General features: G+C 34.3%; 1 protein-coding gene across 1 annotated transcript; it reads right to left on the reverse strand.

Moving 5' to 3' along the window:
* Positions 1–5,633: 5,633 nt before the first annotated feature.
* Positions 5,634–21,233, reverse strand: LOC126838378 (homeobox protein B-H2-like). The gene is made up of 3 exons (XM_050572745.1): positions 20,448–21,233; positions 11,438–11,645; positions 5,634–7,229 (listed from the first exon to the last, which is right to left on the reverse strand). The coding sequence occupies exons 1-3, from the start codon at positions 20,779–20,781 to the stop codon at positions 6,722–6,724; spliced, it is 1,050 nt and encodes a 349-aa protein (XP_050428702.1). The 5' UTR covers positions 20,782–21,233; the 3' UTR covers positions 5,634–6,721.
* Between the last annotated feature and the right edge of the window lie 1,061 nt (positions 21,234–22,294).

A 22,294-nucleotide genomic window follows, 5' to 3' on the forward strand; every position in this document is an offset into this window, starting at 1 on the left:
CGCCAGATCAACTCCAGGTATTATCTAGGAATCACTTCTTTAAACGACCTTTAAATACATTTTGATACAGTACTGGCCAAAACACTAAAAGTCCCATTTGGCAATTGATATACCATGTAATTGTATTAAATTTATAATTAAACTCATGATCAAAAAGGTACAAGAGAATTTAATGTAACATAACACGAGAGAGAAAAACACACCTAATACTTTTGGAGCATTCTAATCACTATTTATACATAAAAGTTTTTTCAATAGAACTTTAAACAAATGTATATAGAAGTATTAAATAATTGTAATCGTATTTAAAAAAAATTGCATAACCAGACCTAGCTTTGACAAAAATATTTGTTTTGAATCGTTTTGATTCCCCCTACCTACCATTATTTGAGTCATATTTAGAAAAAGTTAATATCTCAATCGATATATGGCCATTGCAAAACAAAACAAATTGAAGTGTGTATTAAAAAAATCTTTATGTTTTATCAGTTTTTTAAATTAAAATTATTAAACTCAAAATTATTAACTCATCAATTAATCTATTATAAGATATGATGTTCCGTATATTAGATTTCTGTTTTACTTATTTTATAATTGGAGGTAAAATAACATTTTATTATTGTTGGTAAAATAAAATATTTTCGACCTTACACATTAACAAACAACAAAACCGACCGTATGTGCGCCGATCTAAAGTAGTTAAAAGGTTAATAGGCGAGACGAGAGTCGAGCAGCGAAGAAATACGCTTAGGCCGCCGATATTTTTCGCTTCCGTTTTCCGCCGGAAGAACGGACAATGGAGACCCCGCGCACGCACATAAACGTTTGTCGACGTTGAGTGGAAAAATACAAAAAAAAAAAGAATTCCTCGTGTCAAACAAAAACATCATGCATAAGTATGTACAGTATCTATATCTATATAATATTATTATCATTGTTCAAATACAAAACGCAAACGTTCACTTATGACAGGCGCTGTTGGCGTTAAAAACCGCAATTAAATTATATACGTGTGTGCATGCATCATTTTTTTTTTTGGCGTGTCTAATGATACTTGAGATAATACATACGGTGCCCCCTATGTACTTATATCGTATTTTTATTATTATTTTTATTATTATATACATGTTGTATTATTTTCATACCGGGTACACGTCGTGTCGTGTGTATGTATACCTAAGGTCACGGAGGATAAAGAATATTTTTTTAAAAACGGATGGCTTTTTTTTTGGTTGTTGTCTCTGTACGGTTGTGTGTGTTTATTGTAGACTGCGACTTGCAGGTTGGATGAACCAATGATATGGCAGTGCATGTCACGCTGGACATGACACAAAAATGTGTAAATACGTTACGACCAGACAAATAAAAAAACCGCAGACTAATATGTTTTGTAATAATTAGATTTAAAAACGTGATAAATGTGCTCAGTCATTTCGATAAGGTCAGAATCCTCTACAATCGACGAGACAATGAGAAAAAAATTACCCGTGTACCGTAATTTTCCAATAGGATTTAATTTAGGTACAATTAAAAAAAAAGCCAATCGTTTTTTTCTTAGTAGATCATTGATCCGTGCAAAATATGCGATTTACGCTCTATGTTTGCGTTTTTTAAATTCTAAATTATACTGCTATATCTTTTTTTTTTAAGAAGTCAATAAAATAATACCGTTTTTCCTAAGTAGGAAAATTAATATATATCTGGTCGCTTAATGCTAATGGCTTTGACAACCAAATCGTGATGATATAATTATTATTCGTAGAACAAAATTTAAAAAAAAAGTAAGAAAAAAAGTGTCACGAAAAACTCATATAAAAACTCATGATATTATTATAAAAAAAAACCATATTATATTATCATTTTAGTATATAACGTTTGTATAAAAGATAAATATATAATAACAATTTATACCATTTAAGTAGAAATTAAATGCTGGTCTATATTTTGAAATGTATATAATATTAATTTAATTATGAAAACTGTAAATAAAAATTAATCTTTAAAATGTTTATCAATTCATATATTAAATATATTTGGTAGGTAATTCTCAATTTAAATATGGTGCATATTTGTATGAAACATAATTGTAGTTAAGGCGTATAAAATAGAAAAGTCGTATTACTGTTTATATAATATAATATTTTTATTTATGTAGCCTATTTTATAACTATAACCATCTTTAAAACTTAAACAATTTCTCTTTAGAAGAGCATAGTATAACATAATATTATAAAAAGAAATATTTAAAATATAAACTAAACCGTAAATCTGTAGGAAAGGCTACGTTGCTTAATAACAAAGTAGTGATGGGAATCCGAAAATCCGTTTTTTCACAAAATACGCTTTTTAAGCTACTTAAAAATCATATACCTAAGTGTTAAATAATTTTACAATATAAAGCTGTGTACCTAAGTAAAATTGTTTTGATGAATATGTAAAAATAAAACAAAACAACAAAAAGATAAACTGCTTTTGGATTTCGGATTTGTTAAAATCCGGAATCCAAAATCCGAAAGCATTTTATAGACAAAGTTAAGAGTTTTTTTTTTAAATTTTTATCAACAAATTTTACTTAGGTACACATCTTTATATTGTAAGAGTATTTAATATTTATAAGATTTTCAAGTGACATAAAATAGAGTTTTTTTGAAAAGTCCGGATTTTCGGATTCCCATCACTAGTACTTAGAGTTGGGTAAATGTTAAATAAGATAATAAATAATAGATAATTCGACGAATAATGACATAAATACCTAAATAATAAATAATATTTTTTTAGCTATCACTACATTTAGATTAAAAAAGTTCTTTGAATAATTTTTTGTTACAATTTCATATTATTTATAAGTTTTTAAAATAATTTTGCAATAATTTCTAAAAAAAATTTCAAGTAAGGCTCTTACAATATTTTATGAGAGAGTCTAATGTTATTAAATTAGGGTTTAAACTTTAAATACAGTCGGTTACAGGGCCGTTTTATGCTACGCAAGGGCTCTTAAGCACACAGAGTTTGAACAATTTTTGATGTAAATTGTATTATTTGGGACCTTCATCAGGGTAAAGATGACACTGTTGGGATATGTAGATAAATAACTAACAGAAAAGATAATATAAGTACCTTTACAATATGGTATATTTAGTAAGGTTACTTTGTGGCATTTACACTGCATAACGCGGAGCACATAACAAACGCATATTAAAAAACTATTATTGGCACGAATATATAGCTATATAGTATATATAAGTATAACTAAGCTGTTGTTTTAATATATACCAATTTCGTTTTCACTATATTCGTTCGTGTAATAAGTATTAAAATATAGTTTTTTTTTAAATATAGTTAACTACTAAAGGTACGAATAAACGGTATTTTTAATGTTATCGAAAACTTGGTTTATTATCGCTAAATAATGTAAATGAATCCTAAATTTTGCGGCCAAGTATATAATATACATATTATTGCGCATGCCCACAATGTAGCGAGGGAAGAGTTACCATTGCGAAATATACACACACATGCACGTATATACTCGTATATATATATATATTTGTAAAATACACTTAATATATAAACGGACAGAAAACAAGACCGTGCATAGAGAGTGGGGTCACTAAACTGCTGCGGTGGCAGTCTATGGAAATGGCGTTCAATTTATACTTATCTCGTGTGTATACAATACCTACATAGTCGACACGCCCTCGGCACTTTTCGCCTCTACAGTCTACACATATATTATGTTTTTTTACTATTTACCAGTGTACATGTATTCATACTCATATGAGTACACATGAATCATGATCGTTTAGTCGCAAGTTACATACATAGACGACCAACTTGTGTCGTTTCTCGGGTCTCAATGTGCTGTGTGCGTGGAGATATTGAAGTTATTTTAATCAATATGTTTTAGTTTTACAGTCTTGTTTTCTATAGTATATCTCTATATATGTCTTAATGACTTTTTGTGTTAGTGTTATACAGGTAATACTATATACTATATATAGTGGTCAACTGCAATTCGATTGTGATATTGCGTAAAACAACTTTTGATTTTCAAGCTTGTAACAAACATTTTGTAGTAATTGGTTTATTTAAACATTGAGATTGAAGCATGATTGGAAACCATTTTTTAGTATCAACCCGTCTACGATTAAGACATAAGACCTAAGAGAGAGATAATATTTTTATTCGCGCACACAGTGTTAGGTTAGGTTAGGTACTTACTATACTTCACGCCTAAAAAAAAATTCTTAAATTCATCCCTATAACTACGACTAACTACTGCAGTAACTTCATGGGGGCTGTTTTACATGGAGGTTAAAAAACTAACCTGATTGACCCTATAGAGTATAAATATAATTAAACAGATGTGATGGGAATATACTTAAGAGTAGGTACCGTTCATAACGTTTAACAGGTATGAAGGTAATATGCTTCTTCCAGAGTCTTCAGTGAATAACTAAACAGATTATTCTGAAGATAGTTAAATTTTTTTACAGTAAATTGTTCGAGGATTATGTAAGAATTAGGAATTAATATTTTTTTTGTATTTTTTACCAATTCCCGTTTCTAGACTGTAAATGTAATGCAACTTATATTAGCTAAAACTTAAATAACAGCTACATTAATCGTTATTCTGGCATATCACGGATTATAAATTGGAGTTTCGTTTAACATTTTATTAAGTATAACAATTTATTATTGTTTTTTATAATACTTACAACACTGATCAAATCGCTTCGATGCGCCGTATTCAATACTACTTCTCTCTATGATGACATCTCGTAGTTAATCCGTTACATTTTTTCCGGGTACATCATTATATCAATAGGTTGTGATCGCGCTTCGTTACCAAGTATAACGTTTCACCTTTACCCCCAAAATAACGCTGAAAGATGTCATGTGTCCGCACAAAACGCATCATATTATATAAAGTATAGGTATAATCAACAATTGAACATCTGGACGGACCAATTTCCCATTAGGCTTCAATTATTATTATATTATATATTATTATTATTTAGTGTATCGATTTCCACACCTATATTATAGGATAACACGTCCAAAGGTTTCGGCGGCCACAGTACGCCTGTTTATAATTATATTACACATACAATATAACGGGCGGTTCGCAGTTCGCTCCGGATTAACGATCACACCGTAAACACGGTATACTATATTATAAAGAATTCTATGTATCTAACCGTATTTTTACCATTATTTTTCAATAATAAACACAAGGGAAAAATTAAAAGCCCCTTATACGTGTATTAACACATATTATACCTATATACCTACACCAGAATCATTGTACGAAACGAATGAACCATAACGCCCCCCGACAACATGCGTACATACATACATACTATAAATACCATGTGTTTGATGAGGAACTGCGGACCGAAAAACGTTGGACGGAAAAATCGGTCAATTATCATTAATACTAGTATTATTATGTATGGTACCGAGTACGTACCATTAGGTGTCATGTATATTATTATGTAGAAATAAAGTAACAATGGTTTTTAAACTCTAAACAATAATATTATTTTATTATTTTTCATTTGTTTTTAAATATATATTTATAACAAGTATTCAGTTAATATTTACAGGAAAAATCAGATCAATATGTATACATAGTAATAATATAATAATAAGTATAGTACTTAATATACGATACTTCTTTTTAATGTATAAGTATATAACGCGCGCATGTTTGCAAAAAAAAAAAACAGTAGTAAAATATTGATCATTTTTTGCGCACATAAAAAAAAAATATAACAAACGGTTAACATCATTTACAAATTAACGCAGTGTTCAATATTATACATCCTAATGCATTAATAATTTTTTTCTTATTTTTTATTTTTTGGCACTGTCAAGTGTTAAACAGTTTAACTCGACGACGTACTGATGGCTATAATTGTAAAAACAAAATAAACATCACTTAATTAGCTATACTTAAATTTTCTTAAAGGATACAAAACTAATTACATGTAACATTGCACGATTTTTGTTTATACGTTTACGTGTTTAATACTAATAATAACGCTTATATCGACAGCAGCTATACTGTATGAAATAAATTACTGTTTTTTTACCATTAAAATAAAAAATACTAACCGTTTAAATATATATTATAGAAACATTTACAGTTTGTATTATAATATTATAATAATTACTATTCTGGTAAGCATAGATCATATAAATATTATGTACTTTTTACTACGGCCAGAGTCTGTCGAACCATTTGCCACACCAGTGTAACGGGCGTTTAAGTCTCTGATCGCGCAAATTATTTATTTTAATATAATGTATATTATTTACATTTAAATATTAACAAAAACAATTAGGTGTAATATTATTGTAAAAATAATAATTCAAGTCATCATTGACAAAACTCATGCTCAGTTTTCTCAAGATGCTAACTAATCAATGCAAATAGTTTTTGTGTTTTGGGAGTAAGAGCGGATGAGTATTTATTTTTTTTGAGGATTTAATTTTAAAAAAATGTACAATTTAACGCGTGTATCATCAGATGTACTTACGGTTAAAACTTTTTGGCATCCGGTCACGACAGTAATCATAATAATATTAAATATTATACATTAATAACGTAATATTATAGTTAATTATAAAAAAAGCTAAGTACAATGTATTTTTAAAAATAAGGAGAAAAACGACGACTAGGTAGTGTTGTGTGTGTGTTTATGTTGCGCTTGTATTAGACGTCTACGTTGGGCGAATCGTTGGACCGGTCGTCCTCGACGTCCACTGATCCGGGTCGGCTGTCCACGGACCGGGGAGAGGCTTGCGAGGACCGCGGTCGCTCGGGCGTCGGGCTGCGGCCGCCGGGCATGGGCTGCATGGCGGCCGGATGGTGGACGCCATAGTAGAGCGGGTGCGCGAGCGGCGGCGGTGGCGGTGGCGGTATGTGGTGTCCGCCGGCGCCGGCACCGGGGCCGCCGGCCATGCCGGGGTACAGTCGGTACGCCAACGGTTTCTGCAGCGTGGACACGGCCGCGGCGGCCACGGCGGCCTGTCGGTAGTACAAATCTGCGGCCGATGGTGCACTGCCCACACCCGAGCCCCCTCCGCCGCCGGTGGCCGCTGCACCGGGATACGGCCAACAACCGTACGGTGGCCCACCGTACAGTCTCTGGAACGCCGCGTAGTTGCCAGCTTCGGCCAACAATTCCAGACCCACTGCCGTCTGTCGTTTCCATTTAGTTCTGTGAAACACAAAAAAAAAGCAAAACGTGAGAACGATAATTCGCTTTGCTACACATGTAATGTATATTATTTATTAAATCTTAAAAAAAAAATAATAATTAGCTTTAACGAGCGCGCAATTACAAAACGCGTTTAAACCTCTTTAAATAGTTTACCTAAGTGCGTTTTTCAACCAAATTATAATCGCTACTGTCCAAAATGAAATATACTTCGTAGTTCTTTGTCTATGCTTAGCAAAACGGGCAAAATAATACTTCTCGGATACGGTTCGAGTATTTCGTTTTTGTGTATGTGGCGATAAAACGCTTTAATTAACGTTCTTAATTAGAAATGACGTATACATTATGCAAGTTTGATTATATACTTAAACGTTAAAACGGGCAAGACAAATCATTTTATTTAATTATATAGCACAGTATAAATATTTTATATTTTTTTAAATGCTTAAAATTAACCCCAGAAATTACTCAATGTCAAATATACACTGGGATTTTGCATAAAACGGTTATTACTAGTTTCATATATTAATTTTTTTTTATTATTATCGCGTTTTATATTTACTATAATATGTTAGCGTGCCACCGTGTTGTTTGTTTTTCCTTTTGCGCGTTTAGAAGTAATTAGACGAACCTTCCCTTGGCGTAGTGTATCATTATAGATGGATCGTGCATTAATAATTTTTTTTTGAACGTCTGTTTGTGTTGTTTATATATATATATTACATATTGTTTCGCAGTTCTATAATTTAGTAGAGTTTTAGAAATGCGACTGTTATGTTTTTCTCTCTCTCTCTCTCTCACTATATATATATATTTATATAACAAAGTCAAAATATGCGTGCATAAAATATGAACCGCGATTCTCTAAACAGTTTTCGGGTACATATCAACACACCTAATACTTTTAGGTACATGGTCTGAAACCTTGGCGTGGGAAAAATATACTGAATATTTCATTTAGTTGGTTTCATTTATTTATTCAGTATACTGTATACCCTGCTCAGTGCTCAATAGGAATCTACATTTTTTCATGTGTCGTGTCTTATCCATAAAACGGAAAAGCTTATGGTATTATTTGTGTAGTTGGTTTTGACCGTCGCTCAACGCTCCGTCCGTTTAAAAAGACTTTTTTTTTTTTATAAAGGTAAAGTCCGCCTCCGCTATGGTATGATAATAATATATTAAAACGTCAACATAGCGTATAGAGAGAGACTGTCGTCGCACGTGCGCGTCGCTTGTGTATCGATTCGTCACGTGAGTGCGTATGTTTATGTATTTTCTAGAAGGTAAAAAAATTGTGTTAAAACGCCGAAATGGTTTTTTTTTAATCACAACACATAAAGAAGATGAGCGTTAAAAAAACCCAAACCGAATGAGCCGCACGCTTAAGATACATACAGACACACACAAGAATAAACGTGCGGGCGGCCATCGACAGCACGAGCCGATACGACGTTCACTACAAAATAACAACATAATATCATCATAAGACTCATCATGTACAGTATGAACGTGACCCGGGTAACCCGTGGAAAAACATATATCTTGAGCATTATAGAAGAAGAAAAAAAATGCCAAGATCCGCGCGAGCAATGACTGCGTGGATTTTCGATTCCTTTTTGTTATAATAATGTGTTCCTCTCAGACCGTGACATAAGCACAATATCCGCCGATCGGAAATAGTTGTTTTTCCCGTATTTTTCCTTTTTTTATTTTTATGTATACAACACACAAACTAAAGGCTTTTTTTTTGTACCAGGCCAAACATCTTCATCGGCGGGCGGCAGCAGACGGTGACGAGTCAATCGCATACATTTACTCTAAACTCCACTGCTAGGCTAGTATTTATACTGATTACTATATAACTGTTAGTATGTGCAAAAAGGAAATTAAGTCAAGCCATCTATCTAGTGACGAACCTGTTAGAAATTAAGACATTAATGTTTCTACTTCTAAATCCGGTCGGTGCGTTAGAGTGCCAAAAGTGTAATAGTAAAGTGCATTAGTTATTTAAACGCGTTTACTCTGCGTTCGCCCGAGGCGGCCAAAACGTATTTGTCTAGTCTATTTCGCGGTATGCTATACCATAAAATATTATTATTATTATTATTGTCAAGGAGGAGCCGACAAATTATTTCATTGCGACCGTCGACAACGTCCGCATAGAGATATTGTATGAATCAACAATACGCTGTAGTCTGCGACGACTAATTATAGCGCAGTCTTTGATTTAGCAGTTAGCACGACGACAGCCGACGGTAAAGACAAATCTATATGATATTATGAAGTGTGTTTATAAATCAACGGTTGAATCGTGAAAACCCTACATAACCCGATATTATAATGTTATATAGTTACCGGCAACGGTCGACAACAACCGAGAACAAAACGATAAAATGAGTATATTTAAAAAACAAAAAAAATCACAATTTAAATATTATGGTAGAGTTCGTAGATACCTTTTCAAAATATAAATTAAATGTTTAGTGTTTCTTCAATGAAGACTGACAATTAATAATGAATGAACCGTTCAATTTATATTTTTTTTTATCCACAGCAATTTATAAAAAATTAACATTTTACGAATGTTTTATTGATATTTTAAAGGAAAATACATAAATAGATATAATATTTGTTTGATAAATTGTATGAATATTTAAAAAAAAATTACTGTTACTATATCTAATATTTGATTTCCTGCCAAAAACGATAAAAAATATATCGTTAAAATGAAATAAAACGTATTTATTTCTAAGCTAACTTATCATTAAATGATCAATTTTTATATTATATATTTAAATCTGATTTCAATGACACATAGTCGTTGTGTATTCCGGTTCTCCCCTATTGATATACAAGAATTTACATCTATGTAAATTGTAAAAACGTATCGTTCGCATTGGCGCAGTACAAAACCACTTTAAACATGTACAGATAGTAGATACAACGTCGTCGATTTGTATTGTTAGTATAAAATGTATACTTAAAAAAACGGTCAAAAACGATTCGGAGAACGGCCATTGACGGTGCAAATGAAAAATATATATCAATGGGAATAGTCGGCGCGCGTTCGATAATAAATTTCGTTTAATTATTCCTCTCAATGCACGTTTACACCTATTTGTCGTGTTATACTATTCTTCTTCTTCTTTTTCTTGTTATCATTATTATTGCTATTCACTATTATTATTGTGCATCGCGCCCAATCGTCCCCCAGGTCCTTTTGGCTTTCACACAAACACACACACATAGCACACTATGGGTCGATCACCGCGGCAATCCTTTGCCGATCAGGACAGATGCGACCCTGTAAGTCGATAAATTATCCTACTTGTCCTCGTGTAACGCATACAATACAATAACCGCAAATGACATAATTCGTCCGCTGCACGCCTGTGATAATATGTGTTCTTCCTCGCGATTTTTCACACTTCAAATAACCCCTAATAACATGTCTTTGCCTTTTTTTTTTCAACACAGTATTATTGTACTTAGGCGGTTCGACGTTATACAACAAGTACACATAAACGATTGTGTATTTGTGCCCAATGAATTAACCGCTATACCATCGCGCGTCTAAGCCACAAGTACCGCCCCTCTCTGCCTCTTTTTATACACACAACGGATATTAACGTTCAAGTATGTAATATGTAATGCGGCACATGAAAAATGACCTTTCCATTTTGTTTTCCGCAAAACCGACCAATTCGAGTACTTATAGGTTTTTGCTATGTATCGTTTTTCACCCTCATGCACGGAAACGCTGTATACACTCATAATATATAATATTACAAGTATATACTTTGAGGTAGTAGCATTTTTTTTATTACCGCGTGTACAGCACACCCCAAGAGGGTCTTGCGTAAACATTATAATGATACACATATATACCTGATAATCATATAATAAAAAGGGCGGGAAAACTGTTTTGCATTCGTTGTGATATATAACGTTACAAGCGTTACACGAACGAGTATTAACGCGAAAGTCGGCGTTTTACACCTGTCTTTTTTTTACCTCCCCTCGCCTTCCCTTCTTGCTCCATGTACCTACTAGTAGTCCATGCCCAATATAATTGTTTTCATACAAATTTTGGCCGGTGGCACGCGAAAACGCGCATACGACACGATTACAGAGTCCAGAGATACTTTTCTCCTTGCTTTCTTAAATTATAAAACAGTATGTTTGTATAAAATATTTTTCCTCACCTTCTGTTCTGGTACCAGGTCTTGACCTGTGTGTCGGACAAGTTGAGCTTGGCGGCCAGTTCCATGCGGTCTTGAACGCTCAGATATTTTTGCCTTTCGAAGCTCTTCTCCAGCGTCTGAAGCTGATGGTCGGTAAACGCAGTCCGTGCTTTTCTCTGTTTTTTGCTCAAGTTCGATCCGGAATTCCGGCCGTCGTCGTCTCTATGACCTGTAAAATGACAAGCAATACGTTATTATTACTACATTCGACCAGGCATAAAAATTATAATATAGTGCATCGACAGCCACAATAGGAGGCATTACATAGGCTAAGTCGAGATAAACTTGAATTATATGGAGTTGATCAAAATGAGATGTCTAAAATTGATATATTTTCTTTTAAAGCTGCACTTTTCATACAACGATATAATAGCAATATTTTCGTTATTTACCCTGCTGTATTTTATTAAATACAGCCAAGTTAATCGAGTATATTTTCTGAAAATTGGAGGTATAGGTATAACGTATGAACACACAATCATTTTGTGTTGTGCAATTATTTAAGATTATCTATAGGTACGTTTTGTATCCGACCGGTCTAAACCGGCATACACACCACACACGAACATTTACTACCTATATTTTATTTTATTCTACAAATAATCCACAAACATAAACGCGATTTAATGCTTAATAGTTACTATTGCGACTTACATATATTGCGGTGAACACGCGATACCTACGCGGTGGCCAGGTCGAGTCATTAGTGCTTTAATATAGATTATATACATCTATAATATAATATGATGGAATGGACGATAAAAGTCGCACACAAAACGCTCGTGTACCGTATATAAACGGAATTAAAATAAATGGCAGCAACACCGTGTGTCGCGTCATGTGTTTTAACGGCCATTTGCATGTCGACAAGAAATTGACCACTAAATGTTTCGAATACAAATATAGTATTATATTTCTATAGATTTTTTTTGTTTTTAGCTCGAACACTACAACAATACTCCTTACCTAACCTTTACACCTCGCCAAAATTACCAAGTTTCCACAGCCTTTTATTTATTAACATCCGAGGGGATATAGTACAATAATATTGTTTTATTATACAAAAGAGATTGTTTTTTTTTTTTTATTAAATATATTTTTAACTGGCAATATTTTATATTTATATAATACGATTTGACGATGTAATCGCCGATAACGTCCGGCCGGCTGCTGTGTATAAAGTATGATACATTTATTAATCGCGAGAGTTCAAACCCGTTCGGGGGGGGGCATACAAAAACCGTTTGGTCGATTTGCATTAAAAAAAAAAAAAAAAAAGGCGTTGAATAAAAAATCAACGCTCTACAATAACACTATTGTGCATATGTGTGCGAGTGTAAACCCGGTCGTTTGTGTGTACGCAGTCGACGGGGAGATTGTTATTGGGAGACGGTAATTGGAGTAAAATGAAAGCGAGAAAAAAACATACACACACACAACACTGTACATTATCAAAGGGGAGAAACGAGTCGAAAGCCAATGAGCCGCGGGGCTTAAGTGGTCCGTTCAGCCCTTTCTGTATAATCCCTCGTGTTGACGGGTGGAGCATATACACATCCACACCCGGTAGCGCATGCTGCAGCATTTGCGGGTGCCTCCCCCCTTTCCTTTTCCCCGTGCGTTTGTTTCAATCCCGCTTGTACTACGTATCAATTGTAATATTATTATAGTCCTCGACTTAAATCATTCCGGTACACACAAAGACCCCGCCCAACCCGTTTAAATGAGTTTAATGGAGCCGTCCCGCGGTATATACATATATTACACGACGTGCAGCAACTGTCTAAGTGTAAAAGGTGGCGCGGTACGTACACACAGATTTATAAGCTCTGACGCCGATCTATCGGATATTTATACACTATACAGCTATAAACTTAACACCGCGTGATAAGTTTATCAACTATTTGAACATTTTATAAATAGGAACCATCGAAGTATAAACTGCAGCACCCGCAATAAGCCTCGCAAACACTTTCAAAACCTCCAAAGTGTTGAAAAAAATAAAAATCCTCACCAGGTCGATTAGATACACAACGTACGATGCAACCCAAGTGCCAAGGGCTATGCACGTGTACCTACATATTATAGTTACGGGGTTTGGATTTCAAAAATTAATAGTCACGAAGGAAGTGGAGGTGGTGTTGTCCTTTTGTGTGCGCTGTCGGCTGTCTATACATATTATTGTTATTAAATATTATATTATTATACACGCACGAACTTCCTTGGTACTTGCGGTGTGTGTCTGATGGCGTGCAGTCCTTATAATTTTTGTTGTGTGTATATATATATATATGTATATGCGGTCAAAGTGGAGTGTATTATTATTATCAGTGTGTGTGTTATTGTAAAGGGTCAATGCAGAGCGTATACAATATTATACGTGCCGTATGATGTATACTATGTATATATAGGTACGGCACAATAATGTATAAACGCAACATTATATTATTATTATAGTTTAAGGGTGTTGTTTATACAGTAAAACGGTTCGGTTGCCAAGAAGTTCGCGTGCTCGGCCGACACACACAACCGCGGTCACAGTTTACCTAAATAACGTTTTATTAATAATACATATAAATTATTATTTTTGGCTTCGGTTTTAGCCGGACACGCCGCGTAGGTGGGAGGGTAATAGGTCACAAAGCTATCCCCCAGAAGGGTAGTAAGTAACATAACAATTATTATAGTTATTGTTACTGCCCGGGTATAAACTCATTAGGTTTTGTAATTTTATTTAATCGGTTTTCATATTTTGTTTTTTATTTTTTACCGTTTATGTTCACCTGTTATGTTTTAATATTGTAAGTACACCTTGAATATTTATTGCAGTTAAGCGGTTTACACGGTTAAAAATGGCGCACGATATAATATATTGTTATAAGTCGTATACGAAATCTTATAAAAGCTTTTAAACGAGTCTTGCACGCATAAAATAATAAAACGAATATATATGTATAAGCATAAAGGGTGTTTATACTCAAATGTTTTCTTTTTAAGACGTCCGGTGCGAATTGCCGTAGCATAATCGCGATTAATTATATTTTACAATTTTTATTTTTTGTTCGCAGCTGTAAAACTATATTCACGCAACCGTATTCAAATACTACTTTTGTGTTCTATCAAAATTGTTATTATTAAAAAAAATATATTCTCAATATATTTGTAGGTATTATTAATTATTACTAAAATAACCATTACACAAACATGATTTGTATATTCTGCATAATATAATAATGTCTTATTGGTTATGGACTTTTCATAACTAGTTATATACCTATTAGATTAAAGTTATGGAAAAATACCGTAAAAACTAAAAACATTCAATTATTTAATTATGGACTAATATATTTTGATGTTTTCTAGTCGATACTGATCGCCGTTCGTTATACTTTTGTTCCGGTTCATTATTATTATTATTTCTATTATTATCATGGCCGTCTATAGATTAGATCACTTCTGTATGTTATAACGTATACAATCCATAATATATAATAAAATGTCGTTAGATATAAACGGACGCATCATGTAAAAGCGCGGTTGTTTGTATTGTGATTTTTAATTTTTTTTTAATAATTTAACCTTGACTATTTTATTTTCTATAATGACTTTAATACGGTTATAATATTATTATATTGTTATAAAGTATATATATATATATATTATGTCTGCATATTATGAAGGCGCACGTGTACGGTTTAACAATAATATATAATTATGTTAAATGTATATGATAGTAATAATCTATAAGTACTACTATTATCTTCTCGAGTAAAAAAGATTGTCATCGACGATGACGATGCAGATAGTACAAGAAAGTTTCATAATTTTTTATATAATATAACGGATTCAGTTTAGTAAAATAATTTTAAATGATACCGCCTTATTTAACCTTGTAGTTGCCCGTGGAAATTTGAGCAAATCCGAGTTATAGAAATCGAGTAGATACTTGTTGCATTATACTCTATCAGTTACCTATAGGTTAAACCATAATATAGTGTATGGAGACACTATATATTATCTGCATTAGTCAAAAATTAACCACTTGTTTGCACACAATAAATGCCGTCAATGTCTTAATCGCCTAAGCAGTTATAACAGATTACAAGTCGTATGTACAGAAGTTAAATTTTTTTAGTTGACCGAGGTCGGTGGCCGCCATTTTTAGTTGCTGTTTAATAACAACATATAAACGGTTAACGAGCCCTAATCGCGTTACGGTAGGCGCAGGATTCGAGTGTGTACACATACGAGCACATCCCTAATATCCAATACTTTCCACTTCCTTGCAGGGCCTACCACTTAACGCCCTACCAAATTACCCGTAACCGGGCCGTTTCAAAATAGTCGGTTAGGTTATTAATCAAGTAGCGAAGCGCCTCAGCCACGTGCTGCAGTCGCACATCTTCCACAATAGTATACATATATGGGCGGCCTGTGTCGTCGGTCTGTGGTCGATTTACATAGTAATTTATACTACACATGTGCACGGTAAGCTTATTATTATTTTTAAGAGTTTCCTCCATTGCCGGGACCAGAGCCGACCGAAAAAAACCTCGACAGTGTAGCTGTTCAAAGATAAACCAAAAAAAAAACCCAAAGAAAAATTTCAATTATGGCCGACGGTTTGGGGAACGAGGAGGGGCGTCTAATTTCGGATAATACGTTAGCTCTGGCAAAGTGCCTAGACTGGTTGGTCGAGTATAGAATAGGCCGTGTCGACGAGGTTGTCGACGGCGAACGATTTACGACCTCCGCCTCGTGTATTAGCGCCAATTAGCGACAGAAGCGGCCAAATATAATTATACAAATATTTAAATAAGAATATACGTAACTATATATATACCGTCAACCCTCCCCGGAAGCGTTGGGTAATTATATTCGTCACCGATCCCATATAGTCCCGGGGCACAGAGCATGTAATATTTTGCACGTTCTGTATAATATATTTCTATCATTAATATATATTACAATAACGATATAATAGTTATTATTTTAGACGTCCCGGCGGTGTGTCATTTTTCATCCGAACACAGCTGCCATGCCAAGAAAACGTGGAAACGACGCGTTATAACGACAATAATTATATTATTCGCTTGTAAATAAAATAATAGAAATTGCGAAAACATCACTTTATATGATAATCATGCATCCAACGTCGACCTTACAAGTCTAAATTGTAATGATCGTGATCACCGGGTTTTCTTAACATTTAAGTATAGTTTATTTACAATTTTAGTATTGTTAAACTATGTTTAAGGGTAATTTAGTGAGTGCAACCATACACGGAATATAATAACATATACAAACATATACAGAAGCCCCTTTTTTAAGTGCCTCCAGTTGCGTGTATTTATAATTTAGGTCCAGCTACGGTCAAGATTATCTGAACCTCGGGGTAAACCAGTTGGCACTGCTTGAAGAAAATATAAAAATCAAACCTATATACCATTAGATCAGAAGCAGCGCATAAGAATTGCACTTTTTCCGCGCTTGTGCACCCGTGTTTAAACAACAATTTATTTATTATTTTTTTAACTACGCAGCAAGTTATATATTTATATTTATATTATACCTGCCAATAATAGGCATAGGTTAGTATTTTTGTCTTATGTAAAGTTAAATTTTTGAACGCGTTTTGTCTTTATACTCAATATAATACCGCGTGACCGAAAAAATACAAGTGTACTATATTTTATTTAAATTATAATTGCGTTTATTTTTACGGGATTTTTTATTGTAAGATTTATTCGATTAAAAAATTAATAATACTAATATAAATTTCGATTTTTATTTTACAGTTAACATTAAATAACGAGTTAGTAGATCGTTCCATTAATAAGGGTGAAGTGTCATGCTATAAGTTATAATATGTAATACTGTTGTGATAACTGAGAACCTAGAGTATTAAACTTAAATCGTTCTTCTGACGGTTTTTTTGTATTTAAGTGGGCCATTACCGTCGTTTTGACGATGTCGCGTGCAAAATATTAATGTAAAATGTGAGGGAAAATTATTAGTACCTATTATTATATGACATTATGGTGGGTGACAAAACGGTTTTTCTCCTCGGCCCCGGTGTATCGTATTTTCCGTTAAGGGTTCTTAAGCGAGTCGGGTAAAAAAAAAAAAAAAAATTAAAATGATCTCTAACGAGGTAAACGCCCGTATAAAAGCCGCCGTGCATTAGACAAGATGTTTAAATAAGTATATTATGTAGGTATTGTGTATAAAAAAACAGACATCTTTCACCAAACTCTGGGCGCTGAGCCAAAGCGGGTCGACTTACACGTTTTGACGCATTTAGGCTGCCTATCCAATGAGGGTTTGCCGTCTTCCGGTAGATGAGGACAGGTCAGACGAATTATAAGACGGAGGGTTATTTCCCCGAGGACGTCGAGACAAGTTTCCCTGAGACGGTATTACCGAACTTTAGGATAATAGACTAGTGACCGAACGGTATCCGTATTTGAATAATGTGTGTCCATTGCATCTCTTCTGACCGTGTAATCAATGTTTACACCAACTAAATTGGTTCAGAGTAGTTGCAAATAATTTCGCTATACCTACCCTATTATAGTATTATATTATAATAGCATTATACTCGGGGATTACGCGACGTCTAATCAAATGCGTGCAACTACTACATAAAGGTAATTTATACGCCAATAAGCGTTGTAATATTGTATGAATGTCGCTATAGTTGTTTAGACTGGTCTATAATAATGCATTGCGAGTTGATCAGAGCCCGATTTTACATCATGGATTTCGTCGGGATATTTAATTTATTTATTATAAATCAAAATACCAAACGCTGTCCAGCAACTTACTAATGTAATTAGATTTTCGTTGGAATTAAATTACCGGAAGTGGCGTGGCTAATAAATGGAGACCGAAATATTTCACGGTAGCTGCGTTGATATGTTATGTTATATTATCAAATAATAATATAATACACAGATGAGTGTATACAATATAGTATACAATGCCTATTAGGGCGGAAATTCGGAGTGCGTGCTTAATCTTCGAGTGCGAGAAAGGCGCGAGGTGGGCTCTTTTAATTCGAGTCGACCGTTTTGGGGGTAGTTTTTTTGATGATAATCCGACACGGGTAGCGATTGAAACGTCAAAATCGTTTACTTTTGTCCACGTGTATTAATAATAATATTATTATTATTATTGGCATATACAAACACTCGCAGCGTTAATAATTTCTACTTATAGATTTTGACTTTTGACTGCGCCAAAATACGCTCACTTATTGTACGTTTTATTCTTTAGAATTATTTTGTTCGACTTTTGACCGGAGGGTCGCGTTTATTTAATAATGTATCGTATTTTCCGTTTATATATATTATTATATTTTTCTGACGGGAAGTGTTTAGCCTCTGATATGCATTTAGCGTGCGACCGTCAATGTGACCCGTGTATGTTACCTAGTATACATCGGTATAAACATTGTCATGACGTGACCGTTATGGGTATTATTATTATATATATATATATATATATATATATAGCGCGACTACCGTTTGTATTCGGATATAGCCAATGTGTGTGTGTGTATTTTTTTTTATTGTTTAAAAAAAATCATTGTAATTACGGTTTGTGCGAGAGCCTTTAAAATATAATAATATTATATTGTCTGTATTTTATTAGCCGACCCGGACAATGTCCCTCAAGTATATAATTGTATTGTAATCGCATGTGAAGGTTTTTCATGACCATTGTATTCGTATACCTATATAATACTTATAGGGTTATTACATAATGTGCGCTAAGCCCATCGCACTATATCACAGCCGTACGATATTATTTGTATCTATTGTTGTCATAATCGCGTATTTTACAAAGCCAAACAAGACAGTATTTTAATTTTTTTTTTTTTTATTATTGATAATCATCACGAATATAAATACAAATCGATTATATTATATAGAAAATCAATTATTTTGTAAAAACAATATATTCGACCAACGGAAGAAAGTAAATAATGGAAACTTCATGCGACGACATACCTATCCGTGTGTTTTTTTTATTGTATATTTATATGGGTCTAACAATAATATAAAACTAGTGAATACTTTACATTTTTTATTATAGTCTGTAGGTTTAGGTACACATTTAAAACCAAATAAATCTCAAGTTCCAAATGTGTAAAAAAGGTTTACAGAAGTCTGGAGAATTGAACCGAACTTAGAAGTACCTAATTATATGATTACGTGTACATTGTTACGTATATACATACCTATTATACAACAACTGTATGTAGCATCCGCATGTGCCTACACGATACATCATACCTACACGGTATGTAGTTAGATCATTTATAATTATTTAGTGTGTAGATACGGGCCAACCTAATGTTTAGTTAAAGCAAGCGTATATTTAGTTAGTCTTAACTATTTATTAAGTTATTTCGCAATACTAACTATAATAATATATTTATTTTATACATAGTTTCGTATGGCTGTACCTACCTATCTACTTTCCGCCTTAAAAATACTGTAATTACCAATATATTAATTATAACCAAATATATTTATAGTATATGTGTCAAAACAAAAAAAATACATTTCTTAGATTAGGTTAGGTTTTAATTATTACTTTGGCACTTTATTTTTGAAAAAAGCTGATACGAATACGAAGAAGAATTGAAGCTATTACCTTTCATTATTTAAAATTATTGTTTTCATACTAGGTTTTTAAAAATTGTTTTTATAGGTAGGTACTTTGTCAATTTCCACCTGAATGCTTGTTATCCGTTTTAGTTTCCGAAGCTGAAAGTTTTGGTTTACAACAATGAATAGTTAAGTTTGCTAACAGTGCTATATAAGTATATTTTTATGTTCTGGACTAGTTTCTCTATTTTTGGTTAATTTAAGTTTTTTAAACAAAAACCGTTACTGCTAGTAAACCGGGAATTAGGTAAACGTTTTATTTTCAAAATAATATTCCAATTGTATTCACTTACCGTTGGAACAGACGGACGAGTTGTCGCCGGGCAATCCGCTGTCGGTGCCACTTTCGTGGTCGTCGCTGAGATCGGAGTCGTTGCCGTGGCCCATGACGACGCCGCCTCCGCCGTTGTTATTGTTGCCGGCCGACGTGCCCGTGTCTGACGACCGGCCGTGCAACGACAGGTCTCTGGGCCCGTCCGTGGACGACGCCGGCGAAACGGGCGACCCGTTGCCGCGGCCGCTGTCCGAAAGTATGTCGGTGATCATGAACCGGGATCTGCCCAAATGGTGCAGCGGCATGGTACCTCCTGCTGCAGCGGACGCGGCCGTCAGTTCGTGCACGGTCATCCTATGGTCTGCGGCCACCGCAGCGAGCCCGATCGGCCACTGCAGAAACGTCGTGCCACCACGTCCGGACACGGTGGTCCCGTGCGGCGCGCGCGTACAGTCGAGTGTCGCCGTCGTAAGCGCGGAACCAACGCACGAGCAAAAAAGTCAGCGAGCGACGCCAAAGACAAACTTTTTCCGGAAAAAAAACGGAGGCGTTTTATCGTTTATAAAAAAAAAAAGTTAGTTTGACCGCCGGAAAAATTTTATAACACGATTTTTAACGAGATGTTGCGGACGTTTTACGATCGTCGGCGAACAATATAAATAAATGTTAGTTTTATCCTATACCACCACACGACGAGTCACGGCGGCGCACGGTGTGTGAGTGAATAATGAGTGTGTGTATACGGTTAACGACAACGTGGACGAGAGACGTCGACGACGAGCTGAGGTCGATGCCGGTCGGTGCGTGGTCGATGGTTAACTAAACGATTGGTTAAGCGACTGTTAACGGCGGAGGTAGCGGTCGCTTGACGCGGCGGAAGGGGCGACCGCCCACCGGTGGGCGTCGTCCTCCAACCAGAGACCGCGGCGCAGCGCCGATAACCGGATTACATTTAAATCGTCGTTATTGCATATTATACTCGTATACACACACACACACACACACACACACTGTTCTCTGGGTTCGTTTTCCTCCGCCTTCGGGTTGGGTCCACGCAGAGCGCCACCGCCAACATCACCGCGACACACGCCGCAGCAGCTGCCGCTACGGGCCGTCATCATCGCCGTGTAGCGCTCGTTAATGTACCACATAATCATAATAATAATCGTACCGGCTTTGTGTCGTGGCCATAGATTTTATGCACAGTTGATTCCACGTACATTTAACTTCTTAAAACAATCATGTGATCGGTTTGGCGTTATCCGTTTGTTTCTTTGACGGAATCCCAACAAAGTTTGAAAGTATTATAGCGTTTGGGCGATTTTAATCCAATAATAATCTTGTAGGCGACATTATTTGCGTGATAATGACGTATGGAAATCATTTTTATTACTGTTGGTGGGACGTTTAAATGTTATAAATATCGCACCGAATTACTGTTTTGCCTTGTGCAACGTCTTCGTTGTTGTAATAAGTTTGTAATTCGGTCTAGCCGCGAATGTAAACAAAAAGTAATTATAAAGTCGCTAAATAAATTATTATAGGTAGGTATATACTAAAATGTAAAATATTATGTTTAAAATACACAAAGCAAAATAGAAATAATGTATATAATATAAACTAGATATACCTACTTATTTAGGTAACTTAATTAATTTTTAAATTAAAATAAATACACTGAATAAAATTCTCCTGTCAAATCAAGAATATAAAACCTATTGTAGTTATATATTGGGTTGTTCTAGAGCAGGCGAACAATTAATTTTTTTTTAAGTTTTGGTCTTACTCCCATTAGTTTTTTATAGTATAAAAAAGTAATTTATAACAAAAAAATATTTTAAACCAATATATACTTTATGAATTATC

The sequence above is a fragment of the Adelges cooleyi genome, unplaced genomic scaffold (genome assembly GCF_023614345.1).
Source record: "Adelges cooleyi isolate 19-005CV unplaced genomic scaffold, UGA_ACOO_1.1 ACOO_flye_CR_arks_rails_tigmint_CR_PRNA_30, whole genome shotgun sequence".
Lineage (NCBI taxonomy): Eukaryota > Metazoa > Arthropoda > Insecta > Hemiptera > Adelgidae > Adelges > Adelges cooleyi.